General features: G+C 45.6%; 1 protein-coding gene across 1 annotated transcript in view; it reads left to right on the top strand.

The window, feature by feature from the left end:
• Nucleotides 1–21,742, top strand: part of tmeff2a (transmembrane protein with EGF-like and two follistatin-like domains 2a) — a 131,370-nt gene that overhangs the window by 99,136 nt on the left and 10,492 nt on the right. The window contains exon 6 of the mRNA XM_083996570.1: nucleotides 11,922–12,070. Within this exon, the coding sequence (XP_083852696.1) occupies nucleotides 11,922–12,070 (149 nt within the window). The remainder of the gene's footprint in view (nucleotides 1–11,921; nucleotides 12,071–21,742) is intronic.

Genomic DNA, 21,742 nt, shown 5'->3' with positions numbered 1-21,742 from the left:
TAAGAAAAATACAGAAAACCCAACTTAGACTTCAGGAACAGGATAGACTTCAGGAACAGGATAATATCAAAAAAGGATCTATCACGAAGACATGTCTAGGAATATGTTTAGTAATTATATGATTAAATCACATGACAGTTATCACAGGCAGAGATATATCTTAGAAATTATAGGAAGGGTCTAAAATCAATCTCCTCATTCAAGCCCGGATATGTTAAAGCATCGAACAGAAAGATCCAAAAGTTTGCTCCAGTTGACCCACTCAACAAGTCCCAGCTACCTTGATACCTTTTGACATTTCCACTCCAAAAAAAAAAAAATATATATATATATATATATATACTGTTTAGCCGGTGAGAATTTAGATAAGAACGTGTCTCTCTACTGTACACACCCGCTGATGAGCACCCGCTGAGGTTTAGTGCATGGTTGACCATTTCATTTAACCTCAATTACCAGAGCAGGGCGCGGAGAGAAAAGGAGATTTTCGCTTATTCTGGAAATCCAATTACTATCCTTACAGGACTTGGCAATGTCAGTCCAAAAATGACTCACACAAGACACACAGAAACTAGTTCAGCGAAGAAATAACGCTCGTCATAAATTTAACCATTTACTGCAGGTGAGACGGATGTAAGGTAATATGTTATCGGCTACCCCCGCATTGCATTTGTGAGGAAGCAGCGCTGAAAAACATCCTCAGGGGTATACACAATGAACACGTGGGTGCAGAGCCTAATTAGATGGAGGCCCCAACTGGTGAACTGTTCTCCAGCGCCAGGCAATATCAGCCTTTATTTATTTGCACTCTCCAGCATGAATGGAGCTTAAATGAACCAACATAACAGATCTGGTGTGCAACAAGGATCAGCTGGTATCAGCAAAAGAAAGGCAGTGCTTATAAGAAATTCCCAGACCTACGCCTAAATTAGAAGTGCCCTGAGAGTATGACTCTATCAAAGTGCTTGATGTAATGGAAAGATAATGTACCCTGGTGTGCAATAACTGTAATGCCAAGGAACAGCTCCATGATGCATACCGAGCCTTGTTCCAAATACCAAACAGCTGGAGTCCGCTCGTCCTGATGCCACCCACTTCGCAATGCAGCTTAATATTCTACTAAAACACAGAAATGGATTTATTGATAATTTCCTCCGGCCCTAAGGGGGGAATTCATAAGGTCACAACGACACAGCGCACCGCCAGTTAGTGTGTGCACACAAGGACATAAAAGAAAATGGAGCCTCAAGCTTATTTAGCAGACGCTGGAATAAAAGACGGTTATACAGGACATAACACGGAGCATTTGCCTTCACATCAGGAAACAACGGACAAGACAGGAGAAGGCAGCCTGAGTCAATAATGCATCTCATTCCAAAAAGTGGTTGACACAAACAGACACATGAATATTTCAGTGTTACGTCTTGTAAAATGGAAAATACAAGTACTTGTTAATCTTTCAAAAGCCCCAAGGTGTTTGGATAAGAATGTTTCCGGTGAATAATCAGGCAGGTAATTGCAACCTCAAGAGCGGGTCGTTTCCATCAGGCGGCAGCACAGCTACCGGAGTAGCCCAATCAGACGGCAGCAACTGATTCCAATCAAACAAACCGTCAGTTAATCAAACAGCCAGAGGAGAGAGATGACTGTAATCAAACACCAGGTGAAGTGACCCCATAAACAGATGTGTTTGGAAGAATGCATTATTCCTGTTTTCATCCGAGTAGTTCAGAACACTGTTTTATAAGGCAGTTGTGTTTTCTATTCCTCTCTCTCATCTAATGTCTTTTTCCACACTGACAACAAGATTGTCCCTTTTTTTTCATTATTATCATTACTCTACAAGATTCACTTTGCGTTTTTATGGGTGTATTACTTGTACGCCCCTCACTTTATGCTGATTACTTGTTTGTTTCTCTTTCTTCCCTATTCATCATAATTTTGTCTTTTGTAGTATATGCATAGGCTACATGTGTGAGTGTGTGTCCAGAGAGAGAGAAAAAGTGGATTTTATTTGGTTTGTTATTATCATGATTAGTGGTGGGCTAGCAGTAGCAATATGTAGTAGCAGTATTAGCATTAGCATAATTTCTGTTGTTGTTATAAGGCACTCAGTTACCAGACTGAAGTGCCCTTTTGTTTTCTCTGCTTTGTTCAGTCTTGTGTTTGAAGGGGAGTGTTCACCTTGCTCTACATGGTAAATGGACTCCCCTTACATAACTCTTTCCTAATCTTATCGACCACTCCAAGGGTTTCACAATGGAGGCCACACTTACCCATTTACAAACAAACAAAAAAGCACCGACACATCGGTGATAGTTTGGGGTTCAGCATCCCAAGGATCACTTCAAAATGCAGACCAGGAGAGCCTGGAATTGAACCGCCGGCGTTCTGATAAGTGCACGACTCGCTCTGCTGCCTTAACCACACACCCTAATCTCATTTCCAACAGATAGAAAGACTGTGGTAGAGGCTCCAGAGAGGAGCTAGCTTCAAGTTAGTCATGTTGGGTGAAGACTGTTTGTAAAGGGAGAAAATGATATTTTGTAAATAAGTCAAATTTAGAGAGTTAGATTTATTTTTATTTTTAAAGTGATTAATGTGAGGGTCAGGTTGTATAATCACTGTGTTAATCAAATAATCATTACAATGTTTCTCACCATGTTTGTAGCTCAGTACTAAAGATTATGTTATTGACCTGTTATTGACCCATGGATCAACGTTTTGTAAGACGCAGGTGTTCCCAGAGGCATTATGTTTTCAGGCTGCCCATCCATCAGTCCCATTCTCAAAATTCAAATGTATTTATATAGCACCATATCATGCAGAAGCAGTTCAGAGTGCTTTACATAGAGATAGGACAACAAATTAAAAAAAAGTAAACAGCAATAGATACTAAGACACACAGAAGTTCATTCAAACAAAGCCAGCCCTTAGTAGAGTATTTTAAATCGAATTCTGAAGACTACAGGCAGCCAGTGAAGGTTGCAGGGGGTTGGAGCTATGTGGTTTGATCTTTTTGTCATGGTTAGAAGAACCCGTGCAGCTGAATTTTGGATAAGTTGTAATCTGTGGATTGTTTTGATTGGAAGACCCATAAACAGAGAGTTGCAGTAATCAAGCTGGCTCATGACAAAAGCATGCTTAAGTTTTTCTGAATAAGACTGGGAGAGAAAGCCTCTAATCCTTGAGATATTTCTGTATTGAAAAAAGGCAACCCTAGTGATGTTGCTGGTATGGCTTTTAAAACAGAGATCTCCATGGCCACAGTGATTTCTTTAACAAAGTGTTGGCCTTGTTAACTCAATCTCTCATGGACAACTCTAGAGAATCCATTCACATTTGGCGCAAATACTCACCTGGAGTCAAGATTGGAAGTAATTTAATTTTGGTGGTCTAAGGTCATAATAAGAAATAATGGGTATAAATGAGTGACTTTGTCAGGTCACCATGAACTCAAGTTCATGGTGACCTGACAAAGCACAGGTTTGATTAAAATTAAACTAAATAGATTTTTGAGGTCAAAGGTCAAGGTTACAGTGATACCACAAAATAAGTCACTCATTTATACCCATTATTTCTTATTATGACCCAATTTAAAGCAAATGTTTACCATTATAACATGAAGGTATCCAAAAGGTCAAAGATCAGCTTCACTGTGGCATCACAATGTTTTTGCAAAAACACATCTGGCCACCATTCAACACTGTAATAGATAGTGACCCTGTTTACAGCACCTTGGCTGGTTGGCGGAGTTGGAGATGTGCCAGGCAGTAATTCAAGTTTTAGGAGGTGGCACATCTACAAAGCTTTGATTGGCTGAAACTGTGGATAAAAAAATAAGAAAATAATGTTGTGCAGAAGCCATTCCCAGAAATCCATGCAACCATTCATGCAAGCATTTCTGGGGCTGCAGCTGATGGCATCAACAATACCCTACGCCGCCTTATAGAAAAAGGATCCATCATAATGCCAAGACATTTGAGGATATTATTTATTTATTTAAAAGTGATTATTATTCCATACAATTTGACGGTATAAAAGGAACGCACGCCTGTTATGGTAAATGGTTATCTTCACGATGTGCTCAGAAATAATGCACTCAGCCAGGTCAGGAGAAAATTGCTATTTCAGCCCATTTCCCCTCCAACCAATACTCTTTTGACTCTGTTTGTAATCATTTCTCATTCAGCGTGCAGATTCAATGAGGAAAAGAAACATGCTCGGTGATGAGAAACGCAGTGTGAATGCTGGCTGAACTGTGCCGCTGTTGACCCCCTCGGTTAGAAAAGAGCCGTGCAAGCCCCTCCTCACACCTCAGAGCACCACTCTGGGGGCCCAGAAAAAAAAAAGAAGAAGACCAATTTACCCCTTGAGGATCAATAGAGTGTCACGAAAACCCATTTAGATCCATTTGTGGTGTAAAACTGTAATTACCCACACAAACCTATGCTTTCAAACCCATCAATAGCAGCCATCAGTGTTGATAGAATTAAGGTAGGGGAGGATCGGATAGTGAGCTAATCATAGAGAGGGGGCGGCGGGGACACTTGCTGTGTGAACACATGGGTTTAGACCTCCTGACAAAGGAGCGAGGGGCTTCTCAAAGCCGGCACTTATGTCCTCATTGAAGCCCGTTCTGTGGAGAGCGGCGAAAGGGAATTCCAATGAAAAGCCAGACGGGAGGGAGGGAGGATATGTCACAGGGTGGGAGGCTGCCCTATTTTCATCCATGCGAGGTCCATGCGCACACAGAATCCACTCCACTCCTCCACACATTACTACCACGGACAGATTATGATACAATGGGCCACTGAGCACCAACATGTCAAAGCCCAGCCACCCGCAGCACCTCCTACATGGTAAATAAGACGCCCAGAGGTGATTTGTCTCCACGTTTTAGTGGATTTGTTTCTCGCTGTGGCCATTTTTGCTTCTCTCTGTGTTTTTGTTTTTTTCACGTCTTTTTCGGAAAATCTGAACCTTTCTCTGGTCATTTGTTGCACCTCTCCATGGAGATTTGGCGTCTTTTGTGATTTTTTTGTTTTTTTCATCTCCCTGTGAGGGTTTTTGCATCTCACTAGTCATTTTGCATCTCTTTGTAGCGGCTTGATTGACTTTTCTAGAAGAAATATCCACACTTAAAACTGAGGCTCTGGCCCACGGCTCCCTGACCCTTTGGGCCTGTTCCCAGAATGTCCATTCACTAATCCATCCATGATTATACTGAACTCCCAATGCTCAGTGCTACAAAGCACCACAATCTTATTTTGCCTCATGCACGCATATAGTGTATTTGTATGTGTTCGTGTCTTTATTGCCTCTGATCACTTGTATATACCACGGCTCTCTCTCTCTCATTTTCCTCTCTGTTCTGTTTCTCTCCCTCCTTCTCTCTCTCTCTCCGTCAGTTTGCCTCTCTCGCTCAGTTTTCAAAGGATTACAGTGAAATTTGAGGCCGAGGATTATGAAAATCAATGCTATGTTCAGTTGCAATAAGGTTTGCTGCTTAGGATTTGTACACAACATGAGGCAGTTTGTGGATACGTTTAGTCTCTGCCGCCGTGTGCGCGCGTGTGTGTGCGTGTTACTATGTGTTTGTGGGTGTTTACATGTGTGTAAAGTGGCCTTTTCAGTTAGGAGCCAGCAGATAGTCTGGGATGGGTGGGATGGAGAAGGGGGGGGGGGGGGGTGTGTAATGGTATAAAGCGCAGGAAACCAATCAATAAGACACATCCTGCTAAGAACAGATCCACGCTTTCACGCGTTGCGCTAAGTTTCATTTAACACTTCGTTGGCCCTTTGTACCTTTCAGCTGAGAGTGTGAAACCACGATTTGCAGCGCGAGAGAGAAAACAGGATTTATCACAAACTGATCGCTGTCTCACGCATGTATACATGGCTGTTTGCACATGCCTGTCTGCGGGTGTTCAAAAATTTGTGTGTGTGCGTCTGCCCGTGCGAGGGAGCATTAGGATGTGTTGACGCACTGCAGTCTGGTGGTATAGTGCCTATTGTGGAGAAAGTGAGAGGCCTCATTAAAAATGTATGGAGCCCAGACATCAGCCACCGACCGGCCGGCCCCTCTCGGGATGGACCAGACTTTGAAAGCTCTTCTGTGATGGAGGTTGCGGGAGGGGTGGTGGTGGTGGTGGTGGTGGTGGTGGTGGTGGTTTTTGCATGTACACATGTACATGAGCGCAGTGTTAAGCCCCCCTAGGCTGCTCTCTGTGTTATCCAAGTGTCTGATGGGTAAAAAAAATCTTCCTTTTTAGCTCAGAAGCTGCTAAAACGTAGCTTTCATTCCGAGCTCCTCTGTGCCTCGCTGCCTCCTTTCAGTCTGAAACTATTCTCATTTAGATATTTTTTTATGATAACACTGGCACTTTAAATGGTGAGCCTAATCCTGTCTTGAGGGTGGCTATTCCGAAAAAAAAAAAGAATTATAGTCAGGGTTGTATAATTTTTAAAGGCTCACTTGCCGCTGCTGGTATCACATCATTTTAGCTTTGACTGATGGGGCTTTGAAAGCTGCTTGTGGAAGATCTGCATGATACAAATGAGTGTGTCTTGTCCCTCTTAGAGAATTTGACACTTGACCTGAAGACAAAAATAAAATAAAAAATAAATACACTGATTCAAAACAGTGCTATTTATCTGCAGTTTTTTATTCATGTCATGCCAAATCCCAACAGAAATGACATCAGGGCACGTTTCATATAGTCGCAGCAGGTTCAGACCATATGCTTTCTCTTTGTAATATTAAGACCCAACGGTTCCCACTATGAGAAAGCAGCACTTGGCAACAGAAGCGAAAGAAAAACAGACCTCGAGCACCTCGAGCAGAACCAGGATCAGGGTGAGAGCGGATGAGAAGGAAGAGCATCCAGATCAAAGTAAGACGACAGACTTGTAGACGAATGCCACGGCCCCACCTTGATCACTACGGTAACTAAGAGCAGTGTGGTCATCGGTGTGAGCAGATGGAGAGGAGTCAGAGGACACATTGACAGATAAGATCATATTTGTTTTAATGTTTATCAGACCTGATGATGAGCAGTAGCAGGCTGTTCAGATAGATCAAGTATTAAAGGAATACTTCACCCAAAATCAATAATTCACGAATTTTCTACTCACCGTCATCCCAAGGAAGGGTTTGGAGAATTTTCAGAGTTATTAAAACGCTTTTGGAGTTCCAGTGGGGGTCCGGCTGGCAACGGATTTTCGTATAATGGCGGCGGATAGAGCTCAGTTTTGAATCATCCAAAAACGCACACAATGAAACATCCAGATACCTCCATACTGCTCATCTGTATTGACCCAAGTGTCCTGAAGCCGCCACATGAAAAAGTTGTTAGGAAAAAATGAATTTGATCTCTGTTTTGTAGCCTTGTTGTAGTAGTAGTTCCCAATGGCTGTGCAAGTGCGAGATTTGCTGCGAGATTTTCATTTGTCGTTGTGAACCATTGGATGTATGATGTAAACACGGAAGAACATTTCGCAGCAAATCTTGCGCAACTTGCACAGCCACAGGGGGCTACTACCACCACAAGGCTAAAAACAGAGATCAAATAAATTTTTCATTCAAAAGTGAACTCATTCCACTGCCATTATGAAAATCTGTTGCCAGCCGGACCCCCCCTGGAACTCCAAAAGCGTTTTGAAGTTCTCCAAACCCTTCCTTGGCATGATGGTGAGTACAAAATTGGTGAATTATTGATTTTGGCTGAAGTATCCCTTTAACACGGACAAGATATGGGGACAAAATTAGGAAGAGTGGCCATGTGTCACACTCTTTGTAGGATATTCTTCTACCACCGGTGATGGGAGTATAGCGTTCAGTGTGTGCATAGTGATTTGCAGATCTGAGATAGTGTGTTTGTTTGTTGGTTGTTAGTTTGGCTGTCAGGCTGGCAGCGCGCGCTCTGAGGATTCTCCTGAACTAGACCAGTCGACTCCAATATCGCACCCTCTCTCGTCATGCCGTGCCCCGCTGAGCACCAGCTCCCTCATGTCAAAACTGACGTAACCACCTGTCTGTATTTCCAGATTAAACAGCAGCACCTTCTCCAGCAGTATGAAGGTTTTCCTCTCAGCAGGTCAGGAACTATATATACAGTGTTGACCATCAGTCATCTTCTTTTTTTTATATATCCAACACTGAATGAGAAAGAAGCACAGTAATGTCTGTGGCCAATGATACGCTTCTTCTTCTCAGGCAACTCTGAAATGAGAACAAATAATTTATTGAGTATAAGCATTGCAAGCTGAAGCACAGCATAGTTAGCATATTCTTGAGCATGGTTGCAGCAGGATTGATTGTAAGCATTGCAAGCTGAAGCACAGCATAGGTATCTTTGAGCATGGCTGCAGCAGGTTTGGCGTCAGGCTCCGTCTCAGTTATTCGTTCCCTGAATGATCTGGTTTGCCAGACATGACAGGGAATGAAGCAGCTACCCCACAGGAGATCATAGAGACAGAGCCCACAGGTGGATGCTGGGGAGGTGGTGGGTTTGCAAAATCTCATGGGCAGCAGCAGCAGCAGCAGCAGCAGCAGCGAGATGTATGCAGAAGCAGCAGCAAGGCAGCAGAGCAGAAAATAGCAGCGGCAGCAGCATAGCCAGGGATGAGCAGGTAAGCTGGGGGGTTTAAGTAACCCGCCCTATTTGGAGGAGGAGAGCATGTGACTGATCATCTGATCAGGATGGGCGCAGCTTGAGTTGTCTGCCTGAACTAGCTCCGCAGGCTTCGCATCATATTGAGTGGAGTGATATTGTATGGGTATATTTTACGATGCCACAGTGTGTTTTGCTAAATTTGATTTAAATTCCTGGAAGTGTTGGAGTCAGAGTGACATTGTTTGTGTTTTGTTTTTTCAGCGGGAAGCTCTGCGTACATTGAGAAACACAGCGAGGTCGAGAACACTGACTGACACACTCAATAACAGCAACACGGAAGCACAGGGTGGGAAAGTTTTTGAAAAAGAAAAAGTTGAGCCATTTTAAAATGTGTCCAGATCGTTATATCTGACGTTCTCTCTGTTCGTTTTTAAAACAGAATTGAACAAAACCAATTTGTGCTACTTACAACTAAAAAAAATGACATTTGAAAAGGTCTCATCCCACAGTTGCTGTCATTCTTTTCATGACATTTTTATAATTTGGATGAATCTATCCTTTACACTAGGCATCAGGCAGTATATAAATTTAGTTTTATGGGATTATTTTTAGTGTTCTTCTAGTGTTCGCTTTTACAGATGTGCTGTATGCTAACAATATTTCTTTCAAGAATAAAATTGGTTTATAACTCGTAGGTCTGGGAAGTGTCACTGTTTCCCGTCAGTTATGACGAGCTTACTGTTACTGGAGCATCTGTCAGTTTATGACTCAGTCATTTCATAAAAGAAACAAGAGGCACATAACATAACTATCAGAATCATTTTCACCTGCCAGTAATATTATTTTAATCATTTTATAAATAACTGAAAACAGAGGAAGGGAGCAATTACTGCTTTCACTCACTGTGCACTTTGTGTAATTGACAGGTTATCCACACTTGTCGAAGAAAGATCTATTTGTGTTTTAGACACAATATAATCATTGTAATTAGTCAATGTTTTTATTAGAATTCACTTTAGACTGTAATTAACAGAAACTTGTATGAGAATATTTGCAAATGTTCTGCTGCTGACTATGAAGGGGGAAAACTTCAGCTTTAGTCAGAGGCCAGATATTTTGGTTGGAGGGTTAGATTTGACCATTGGGCCATGATTTGCCACCACACCACTGCTAAAGCCCTCCTGTTGTCCTCCTGGGTCAAGGAAAAAGGGAAGGAAGGAAGGAAGGAAGGAAAAATAGAAGGAGGGAGGGAAGAGATTGGGTCATAAAAGAAGGAAGAAGTAAGGGCAAAGGGAAGGAAGGAAGGAAAAAGGAAAGAAGGAAGGGGAAAGGAAGGAAAGAAAGATGGAGGGAGGGAACAGATTGGTTCAAGGAAGGAATAAGAGGGAAGGAAGGAAGGAAAGGAGGGAAGGAAAAAGGATTGTGGAAAGTAGGAAGGAAAGAAAGATGGGGGGAGGGAACAGATTTGTTCAAGGAAGGAAGAAGAGGTAAGGAAGGAAGGAAGGGAAAAGGGATTGTGTAAGAAGGAAGGGAGAAAGGAAAGAAAGAAGGAAGGATGGAGGAAGGGAAGAGGTTGGGTCAATTTGACCCAGAAGGGCAACAGGAGGGTTACAACAGTGGAAGTCTCTGCAGCGACAGGTCACTCATCACTGTCGTCAGCTCACTTTCAGTGTCATGCAGGATTTTGGGATCTGGCACGCCTTTCACGCCACTGCGTGTCCTCCCAGACGCATAACGAAGCATTTCTTCACATCATACTTACTTTGCTGATCCGTCATTACAACAGGAGCCCGAGCGCTGACACGCTTTGCTGCACAGCGTTTCAATCAACATCAATGTCAGCAGTACGAATCATCATGGCTGATTGCAAAAGTGTCTGTGGGTGTGTGCGTCTGAGCGTATGTGTCTCTCAGTGTGTGTATGTGAGACAGAGAGCGCGTGGGGGCACACGTTCGCGTTGACGGCTGCCCACGTGGGCGTGCATGCAAATGCAGCTGTGAGACAGCTGAATGGCTGTGCTTTACGGAGAGCGTGGCACCAGGGGAAAATGAAAGGACCAGGAGAATAATGACAGATTTATAATTACAGAATCTGGTGTTCAGTGCTACTCAGCAGCAACTGTCTGGGGAAGGCAATCTGGGTGTAATTTCTGCTGATCAGGCCTGCCGTACACTTTAGGGTCACACTGCACGTACACTAAAAACACACGCACACATATATATCCCCTTGCATGCAGGTGTACGTGCCTTTCTCTCTCTCTTTCTCTGTCATTTGGGTAGATGTGGATACGGACGCACAAAAGCACATAATGTCTCAGTGAAATTTCACAGAAAATTGTGATGCGACAGCAAATTGCGCGGTTAATTTGCGAGAGCTAAAAGCATCAAGTAAGCTCCTGATTCAGAGAAATAAATGCATCACAGCCTGGCACAAAAAAAAAAAAAAAACCCCACAGCACAACTATCAGCTTTATGGGGAGGAAGTCACTGATTCGATATACGGGGAAGACAAAACATGAGTCATTTAAAAGGATTACGGGTGTAAGCAGTTATTTGCCAAAGGCGACAAACAACACACTTTGAACTATACTTTCACTCAGTCGTTCAGAAAAGCTGCTCCAACTTAAAGTAATCTTCTGCTGCACAAAGTAAATGCCTTAATTTTTGGCTAATCAGTGATTATCACTCCCTTAGTAAATAAGAAAGAATCAAATTAAAGGTAAGAGAAAAGCTGTTCTGCAATCTGATTTTTGACTATGTGCAAGACACATAGTCGTGTTCTATTGTTAGTATTAGCTGGAAAGTTAGTATTTTCCATTTGTTATCTGGCACAGAGTTGGAATTGAAGAACTTTTAGACAGTGGTTTCTCTTTGTGCTACAATTTATTCCACAACACCAACATGAACAGCTCTGTTATCTACAGTTCTTTCATTATTAATTGCCTCAGACTGCCTTTGTAAAGGGACATCAGTTGTCAATCAAGGCCTCTGTGCAGACTTGTCTTTTTTTTTTTTTTTGCAAATTTAAATCCATTTGCTATTGTGTCCAAATGAATGTGCAGGATTATTTTGCATGGTCCAACATCCTGACTGAGTACAGGCTGCACACGTTTTTTTTTTTTTTTTGTCTCATTTTTAATCCTTGAATGAATTTGGGTGTGTGTCTGTCTCTGGTTGTCAAACACACATACACACACACACACGTGTCTCTCTGGAATATTCAGATTTCAGATCAGATTTATTGTAGATCTTGACATCAGTAATAAGTTTCCACCCCTGTTGTTTTTTCTTCTCCTCCCCTCAGGTGTGTGTGCAACATCGACTGTTCCCACATCAGCTTCAACCCGGTGTGTGCCTCAGACGGTCGCTCCTATGACAACCCCTGTCAGGTGAAGGAGGCGTCCTGTCAGAAACAGGAACGCATCGAGGTCAAGTACCTGGGCCACTGCCAAGGTCAGACACTCAGACACACACACACGCATGTGCTGACTCTAAAAGACACACCAGCACCTTCACACACACAGCGGAGGCTGTCAGTCTGTCCGCTTGAACAGGTGTTCACTTCAAGTTGAAGTGAGGCCATGAGGCTGAATGAGGCAGCGTGCAGAGCTAAATGTAGCCGGTGTGATTCTCTATCTGCCTCCAGCTGCAGCTAGAACCGCACATTTCATAATTAAAGATAGCTTCACTCAATCATATTTTGGAACACCGCACAAAGATAATCCTCCAAACCCCACACAGCCCTCACTCTTATGTGTTTTTGATAATTTTACTGAATAGTAAATCCCCCTTTTTTAGTGTACTATCTGTTATTTGAATGCAGTTTTTTGTTTGTAATGGTTCCAGGGATAAAGTTGTTTTATTAATCTGTGTGGTTAAATCCCTAAACTGAATCATATTGCTAATCCATGTGGGAGAAGACAAAGGCACAGAAGAATTCTTCATTTTTATTTTTTATTATTTCATGTTATTTGAGGGTTGATCCTCCAGCATCTCAATTCCTCCTTGTTTTGACTGAGTTTTTCTTCAACATCAAAAACAGATGGAGAGAGAGAGAGACAGAGAGAGAGAGAGAGAGAGAGAGAGAGAGAGAGAGAGAGAGAGAGAGAGAGAGAGAGAGAGAGAGAGAGAGAGAGAGAGAGAGAGAGGACAGAGACTCATCCACAGTCACAGTTTAGGGATTCTGTATAGGTACATTTGAAAGCGTTTGATTGGTTCTGCGTCCACACGGGACAAACGGGGACAATTGATCGAGATGTGAGAACCAAGATGAAAGCTTTCAGAAGTAATGGGGAGTAAAGCAATCAGGGCTAACCAGCTCTTGGAACACAAATAGAAATCTGTATTCCCCCATGTCACCCCCCCTGGGTGAGACCACCCTGATCGATTCCATCATGGTTTCCACACCCTCAGCTTCAGGCAGAGAGAGAAACAAATGTGATAAAACTCATTTGTTTGGGACCCAAGCCAGGATTCAAAGTGATATTTAGCCCGTCTGTCATATATCCCCATGCGTTGCTTGTCATAATACTAGGGAACAGTTGTACATTATATTTTTTCTTTTTCTTGAAATAGTTCAGTCTCCTATGATTATACCATCATCGAACAACTGAAAGTAGGCCTACAGGCAACCTTGCTAAGATTTTTTTTTCCGTTTTCTCCTTTACATGTAACCAGATGCTCAAAAGAAACAGGTGCATCATCATTAAAGCTCCAGTGTGTAACTTATTTGGCTTTTTATTAGCAAAAATCAAATATTGACTTTCATAAATACGTATTTCACTGAAGTCGAATCACACCTGCATACAAATGAAAGCTTTCTGGTACCTTAGAATGAGTTGTTACAAGTCGTTACAAATATACAAGGGGGGGCGCACTGAACCTTGGCTGCCATGTTGCATCGCCATTTTTTACGTTGAGTGGCAGCGTGACCGTAGGTAACCACGGAAACCCAGCGGAGCTGTCGGCTCGGGGAGAAAGTTTTCCAGGTAGCGCCTGTTAAAACTGTCACCACTGTGTAGTGTGAGGAAGGAGGCACTGATGTTGCATTCAGGTGCAGTCAGGCAGATGGCCGTCGGCAAACCAACCGGATGTCATTTTACTCGACGAGAGAAAGACGGTAAAACGTGGGTCAGGTCAACAATACAACATCACCATGACAACAACCTGTATTGTTTTGCCTCGTGCTGGCGGACCACTTGTTTACATAGACGCTTGTTTATCCTGTTACATGCAGCATCTGTTGTCTGTCTGACGTCTGCCCGATTTCACGTGAATGCAACATCAAGAATACGTTCAGATATGTAACCGCACCGCTAGAAGGTCGTCACTATGTGTGGAGCCAGTGAAAAATACGGTTAGCCTTTGTAGCCCTCACCCGTCTGTACGGTTAGCTTATGTAGCTCTCACCCGTTACTCAATGCTGATTATTGCCAAACTCAGACACGCTGACGGTTGTCCAGTGAAAGACAGAGACGATTGGAGTAGAGTTTCAGAATTTTTATGTAGGGTAGTTTCCACAGTGCATTGATTTGTGTGGTTCTGAAATACAATGAAACATTGCAAGAAACAAAATTAGCAATGCAAAGAAATGACATAAGACCCTTAATCTCCCTAATCTTTAACATGAACTGAGCATGTGGATGCATTAGCATAAAGTAAGCTAAACATAGCAATTAAGCTAGCAAAAACGTAACTGTTACTGATAACAGCAAAACTTACATTTACATAACATAAAGCTGCAATCACATTACACACAAATATCCAAAACTTATTACTTACATTTTTCATGCACGCACAACACTTTGGAAAACTTTCAACCCTTCTGATGTCTGTAATGGCCGCCGTGTGTCTCCGTGATCAAGATGGATGACAGCAATGGTGGGCGGGGACAGACAACTAGGAGTGTAACGTGATTGGTTGACTGTACTAACTGATTGACAGCTGAGTAAGCGAATAAGGAACTGCTAACCAAAAATATAAGAAATTACATGAGGTAGCTTGGCCTTTTTTACAGCCGCCCCCAGATTTCTTATGGAAATCTGCACATCATCATAAAGGCCCTATAATTAAGGGAGATCCTAATCAGGCAGTGCAGGGAGGTGAATGATCCGGGCCACTGGGCGCATGTAGCTGCGGTCCCCAACTTGTACTTTCACAGTCCGGACCCGATCATCTGATCCAGGGAGGACTTGCGAGACCCGTCCCACGGGCCAGAGCGCTCGGGGCAACTGTGGATCTACAATCATGACCGGGGTGCCAACCTGGAGATCTGGTGCTTCTGTTTGCCATTTCTGACGTGCTTGGAGACCGGGCAGGTAGTACTTCAGAAAGTGTCTCCAGAAATGGTCTGCCAGCAACTGACTGTGCCTCCATCTCCTCCGACTCAACATTTCTGACTCCGGATACACAACCTGTGGGAGTGACGCGTCTGGCCGCCCCATCAGGAGCGAATTTGGGGTTACTGGGTCCGGGTCACTGATGTCCGAGGAGGTATAGCCAAGTGGTTTTGAATTGAGGATCCCCTCAATCTCGATGAGGACCGTCCTCAGGACCTCTTCTGTCACTGACTGAGCGCCTAGGGTGACCCGCAGAGCTTGCTTGAGGGAGCGGATCTCCCTTTCCCAGCAACCACCAAAGTGCGGCGCGCTTGGGGGGTTGAAGGCGAACTGGATTTGTTGGCTGGCAAGTTGGGCTTGAACTTCAGGCTGGAGAGCGGCGAAAGCCTCCTTCAGCTCCCGTTCTCCTCCCCTGAAATTCGTCCCCTGGTCGGACAGTAACTCAAATGGTTTCCCCCGCCGAGCCACAAAACGCCGGAGTGCCATCAGGTAAGAGTCAGCGTCTATGCTGGTGAGGAGATCGATGTAGACTGCACGCGTCGTCATACATTTAAAGATGATGCCCCATCTTTTTTCACTCCTGCGGCCGATCTTAACTCCATAGGGGCCGAAACAGTCTACTCCAGTGGAGTAAAATGCAGGCTTGTGGAGTCGCAGTCTCGCAGGGGGCAGATCAGCCATTCTAGGAATTTGGGGGGTTCCACGCCATTTCCGACAGTCAGCACACCCTCGCTGATGACGTCGTATAGCTTCTCTACCATGGATGACCCAGTACTTCCGACGAACTTCGGCGAATACTCGCTCTGGGCCTGGGTGCAATAACTTCTCGTCAAAGTCTTTGATGATCAACTTGGTGATCCAGTGCTGGGGGTCAAGCACGATCGGATGCATAGCGTCCTGATCAAGCAGAGTGCTGTGTCGCAGGCGACCTCCCACTCGGATCAATTGAGCGGTATCGTCGAACTCGGGGGCAAGGGTGACCAGGCGACTGTTACTGAGTACTGGCTTTCCTGCTCTCAGTTGTGCCACTTCAGTGGCAAAGCAATCCTGTTGGGCTTGCTGGAGAAGAGATATCTCTGCCTCCTTGAACTCACTGGCAGAAGGGCTTCCCTCAGCCGCCCCGTGACTAGAACGTGCCGTAGCCTTTAGAAGCTCGCCGAAGGTAGTGAACTGACTAGCCTCTGGGTTGTCCGGAGCCGATGCAGTAGTGGTGAGGCCACAGACAAGGGTTTTCCGGAGCTCATCTCCTTCTGCAGGTGGAGTGACTGGCTTCTTAGCCCACTGCTCAGGAGTCCCTTGTAGGAATGATGGACCCTGGTACCACCGACTCTGCTTTCCCAGCTCAGCAAGAGTTTTCCCACGAGTAATGTCATCGGCGGGATTGCTCAAGGTGTCCACATAGCGCCAAGCATCACGGTCCGTCAGATCTTGGATCTCTGCTACCCTCGTGCCGACGAATACCTTGAACCGGCACGAGTCTGACTGGAGCCACGTAAGGACCGTGGTGGAGTCGGACCAAAAGATGGTTTGGCGGATGGGTAGAGAGAGCTCCGTCCAAAGCACCTTAGCTAACTGTGCTCCAGTAAGTGCAGCACATAGCTCGAGGCGAGGTATTGATTGCTGCTTCCTCGGTGCTACCCTCGACCTAGCAGTCAGGAATGCCACCTCGACCTTGCCGCTGGGGTCCTCTGTTCGGAGATAGGCCACCGAGCCATAGGCTCTTTCCGACGCATCACAAAACACGTGTATATCTCTGGCACTGGTGGGAGAGTCCATCTCCTGACTGCTGTAGCACCTAGGAAGGGCTATCTGCTGCAGGTCTGGCAGCTCACTCTGCCACCTTCTCCATGACTGGAGGAGATCCTCGGGTAACTGGGGGTCGTCCCAGTCTCTCTTCTTGGCCCAGAGCTGCTGGACTATCATCTTGGCCCTGGTGGTATATGGAACGATATAGCCCAGCGGGTCATACTGGCTAGCCAGGACCTTGTAGATGGTGCGCATGGTAACCTCAGGACAGTCGGGAGAACGGGACTTGTATGACAGAGTGTCGGACTGGCAGTGCCAGTGAAGCCCAAGTGCCGATTCTTGAGTGTCTGCCTGCCCTTGCGCTATCCAGCGTTCAGCACTGTCTGACCTTGCCTCAGGAGGAAGATGATGGATCACTGAGGGGACATTGGTCGCCCATTGACGCAAGTCAAAGCCTCCTTCAGCTAGGAGGTTCCGAAGCTGGTCCACAAGCGCTTTGGCCTCCTCCTCAGAAGTCAGACTCAACATACAGTTGTCCACATAGAAGGACCTTTCGACCACCTCTACAACTGCATCCCCCGGGTGGCTGCTGTCCCTGGCATGTTGTTGAAGGGCGAATGTTGCGCAGCAGGGACTGGATGTTGTGCCAAACGGGAGGACACGCCACTCGTAAACGCTGGGTGGTTCTTCGCGGTTCATATCTCTCCAGAGAAATCTTAACAGTGGCCTGTCTTCAGGGAGGAGCCTCACCTGATGAAACATCCCACGGATGTCACTGCTGATCCCAACCGAATGTTCTCTGAATCTGAGGAGAACTGCGAGCAGAGACGGACTTAGGGTAGGCCCAGGGAGCAAGAGCTCATTGAGGTTATTTCCTCTGAACTGGAACGAGCAATTGAACACTATGCGGTTCTTGCCGTTATGTTGCACCATATGGTGTGGGACGTACCAGCTAGTAGCTGTATCCTCTTCAGCACCAGGTGCCAGTTTGACCACATAGCCAGCTTGCTCCAGCTTCTGGATCTCAGCCTTGTAGGCTTCGGCTTGATCAGGTGCCTTAGCAAGCCTCTTCTCAATGCTTCTTAACTGTGGGAGCACGGCTTCCTTGGGAGCTCGTAACTGAGGCATGTGCTTGGCATGCAAGAGGGGGGTTGCATATCGTCGAACGCCGTCCACTTCGACCCTCACAGTCTTGGCCTCGAGAAGGTCTATGGCCTCCTGGTCTTGACGTGATCTGACGCTAGCCTTCTCACTACGCCATGGTAACACGTCCATCTGCCACAGTCTTTCGACCTGACTGTACAGGTCCGCAGATGAGGGGAGAGTGGATGTAAAAAGGCACTGCTGCTCGGTGAAACCATGCTTTAACTCCTGCGCGGGGCCCTGCAGCGTCCATCCAAGGCGCGTCTTAATGGCGGCTGGCCCTCCAGGTTGTCCAAGACGGACTGGTTCCACTGGCGTTATCAAGTGGGGGTAATCCGATCCAATGAGTAACAATGGCTGGGCCTCGACAAAGTGCTGTAATGGCAGTCCCTGCAGGTGGCGAAACTTGCGTTGCAAGGCGCTAACAGGGTGAGTGTGCTTGGCAAGACCCAACTGTTTCGCAGTGAATGCTCCCCGGATGTGGTACAGTCTCTTAGGTTCTGTAGCAGGAGAGATGGTGAATGAGACTGCCGCCCCATGAAGTACCTGTAGTTCCTGTCGCACTGTGCGGAGGGTTATGTCTTCTGACTGTCCCTTGAGCCCAAGTTGCTGTACTGCTGCATGGAGGAGAATTGTGCGCTCTGATCCATCGTCCAGGATCGCAAAAGCCTCCATGGTTCTGTCTCCATTCCTCAGCAGGACCTTACTGAGCTTCAAGAGAACCTTGCGACCTGCAGCCGGCCTGTCAACGTACAGCACTTCATTGGTCGTGTTAAGTAGGACAGAGTTGGCAGCCTCAATGGGATCCTGGGATTTCTCCGGCCTTTCGGGAACTCTATCAGAAACCTCATGGAGCACCATTAAGTGTCGGCGGTTGCAGGTTTTGCATCGCATCTTAAGGTTGCATTCCCGCGCGTGATGGTCTCGACCACAGCGCCAGCATCCGTTCTTCTCCTTAACCCAGCTCTCCTTCTGCTCACGGGTTAACCGCTGAAAGTTGGAGCAAGTATTGAGCGTGTGGTTCCCGTTATCACAGTAGGGACAGTACATTTTCACTTTGTCTTTAGTGGCAGGAGCTTTCGATTGTGCACCTGGCGGCTTTGTCTCTGTGCCGAGGAGTACAGTGGTTGCCCGGACAGCATGCTTGAGCTCCTTTCGCTGGTCTCGACCTTTTGCCTGGGGCTCCTTCCTCGAGCTGTTAGTGAACCTTGTGTTATCCTCTTGTACCTGAATCTCAAATTCCAGCCAGTCTGCCAGATCAAGCAGAGTGGGAATGGGCGTCCGGAGTGGATGGATGAAACGGCGGAAGCTGGATCTTAAGTCATGGGGGAGTTTTCCCAGGAGTCTGGAGACGTGTGATCCACACTCAAGTTCCACCTTACCTTTCCTGCCCAGCTGCTCCAACAGTCCCACTAGTGAGCGCACCCGCAGAGCGAACAGCCTGAAGGCCTTGATGTCACCACTGGCGATATTCGGACCATCCATTAGTTCAGCGATCCGCTGAAGGGCCAGCTGGTGCGGTTGCCCATACTGCTTGTCGAGAGCGGCCATCGTATCAGAATAAGGATACTTTGAGTTACAGTAGGAGTCAGCGACCAATAAGGCTTCTTCTACCTTGAGATGATCCGTAAGGATCTGGAATTTGAATCTCTCATTGGCGTCGTCGGGGAGGAGGTTTTCCAGGGCAATTTTCATCCGTGAGAATTCTCTGGGATTTGGTTGAGTGAAGTCCGGTATGCTTGGAGTGGGTCCCTTATACAGCCTCAAATGGCTACTCTGGGAGGGGGGACTGAGCGATCGATACTGGGAACACCCACGGTGGGAGGGGGACACTGAACGTTCTTGGCGATAAGAGCGATGAGAGTCGCGATGGTGAGCGGAGTCTCGCTGTCTGGGTGTTTCCTGCCTATAACGATCAGCACTGGATAGACGAGAATTGGAGGAGTCCCGATGGTAGTGGGATGACCTATCCTTTGCCGGCTCCTGTTGTCCGGTTTCTGAGACAGGGCTGCCTGAGCGTGCAGGGGTAGCGTTGGGTCTCTTGGTTCGTGGGGCTGGAATAGGTCGGCTTAGCTCTGTCCTTGCCTCCTGCTTACCTTGCCGAGGAGCTGGGACTGGTTGTGTGGAGGAGGACCAAGAGTGATATGACGGCTCCTCTCTGTCATATCTGGACCGGGTCCGATGATCAGCATGGTCCATTTCCATCCTCGCCATTTCTAACAGCAAGGCGTCTTGCCGGCGACGGAGGTATTCCATCTCCTGCCTCATTTCTTCTTTGGTGGTGTCCCAACTATCCTTTGTCACCCATCGTGGTGGTGAGTACGAGGCCTGGCTTACAGGATGTGATGGTGCTCGGCCTGCTGTATATTGCCACTCGTCTTCATCCTCAGTGTAGTGACTTCGTGGTGGTGGGGATGAACGCTTCATCTGACCTAGGTCACGGTCGTCCCGCGATGTGGCGAACGATGTCTGCGGCGCGGCGCACGCAGTAAGTTCTTCTTCGTCTGAATACTCCATGTCAATCCGCAGTGAGTCTGAATCCGGCTCGAAGGACCATGAAAAATACGGTTAGCCTTTGTAGCCCTCACCCGTCTGTACGGTTAGCTTATGTAGCTCTCACCCGTTACTCAATGCTGATTATTGCCAAACTCAGACACGCTGACGGTTGTCCAGTGAAAGACAGAGACGATTGGAGTAGAGTTTCAGAATTTTTATGTAGGGTAGTTTCCACAGTGCATTGATTTGTGTGGTTCTGAAATACAATGAAACATTGCAAGAAACAAAATTAGCAATGCAAAGAAATGACATAAGACCCTTAATCTCCCTAATCTTTAACATGAACTGAGCATGTGGATGCATTAGCATAAAGTAAGCTAAACATAGCAATTAAGCTAGCAAAAACGTAACTGTTACTGATAACAGCAAAACTTACATTTACATAACATAAAGCTGCAATCACATTACACACAAATATCCAAAACTTATTACTTACATTTTTCATGCACGCACAACACTTTGGAAAACTTTCAACCCTTCTGATGTCTGTAATGGCCGCCGTGTGTCTCCGTGATCAAGATGGATGACAGCAATGGTGGGCGGGGACAGACAACTAGGAGTGTAACGTGATTGGTTGACTGTACTAACTGATTGACAGCTGAGTAAGCGAATAAGGAACTGCTAACCAAAAATATAAGAAATTACATGAGGTAGCTTGGCCTTTTTTACAGCCAGAAAATGTTAAAAATCTGAAGTCTGTTTAGTTTGCATCATTTTTCCTCTCTCTGAGCATTAAAAAGAAAATCTTATTTTTTAAAGTAAATGTCATTTACACAAGACTCCTGTTTCTGACCTCATCGATGTGCTCCTTTGTTTCTCTGCTTTTATTGAGCCATCTAGTGTTTCACAAGCAAATAAAAAAAGAAGTCACATTTCATTCCATTTTCTTGCATCATAAATCCAGGAAATACTTTCACTCCCCCAGTCTCGGGGAATAAATTCACTGACCACTGAAAAAAAAAAATCAATTGCAATAAACTGATTATGATTGGAGGGAGGTATTGTCTAGCCATTGTAAATGGAGAATTCAATGTAGCCTCAATAAGGTGAGCGAAAATACATTATTTCCTCCTATTCCTATTTTTTTTTCTCCCTGACTCTGCTCCATTCGACCCTTTGTTCAGTATAATACATTAGAGGAGATGGTCTCTGACTTTTCAAGAGAATGGTTCCCATTTGTATGCATTAACTAGACAGGTACACACACACAGACACACACCACATCAGCCCTTTGTTGCGGCAGTAATTTCAATTCAAGTCTCTATGGTGTTTGTTGGAACATGTAACTCCTAATGGAGAAGCTGCACTGACCTGGGATCAGTTTTTAATGTTTTAATGTGTC

The sequence above is a fragment of the Trachurus trachurus genome (genome assembly GCF_905171665.1).
Source record: "Trachurus trachurus genome assembly, chromosome: 21".
NCBI classification, from domain to species: Eukaryota; Metazoa; Chordata; class Actinopteri; order Carangiformes; family Carangidae; genus Trachurus; species Trachurus trachurus.
This window is presented reverse-complemented; position numbering and strand designations above follow the sequence as displayed.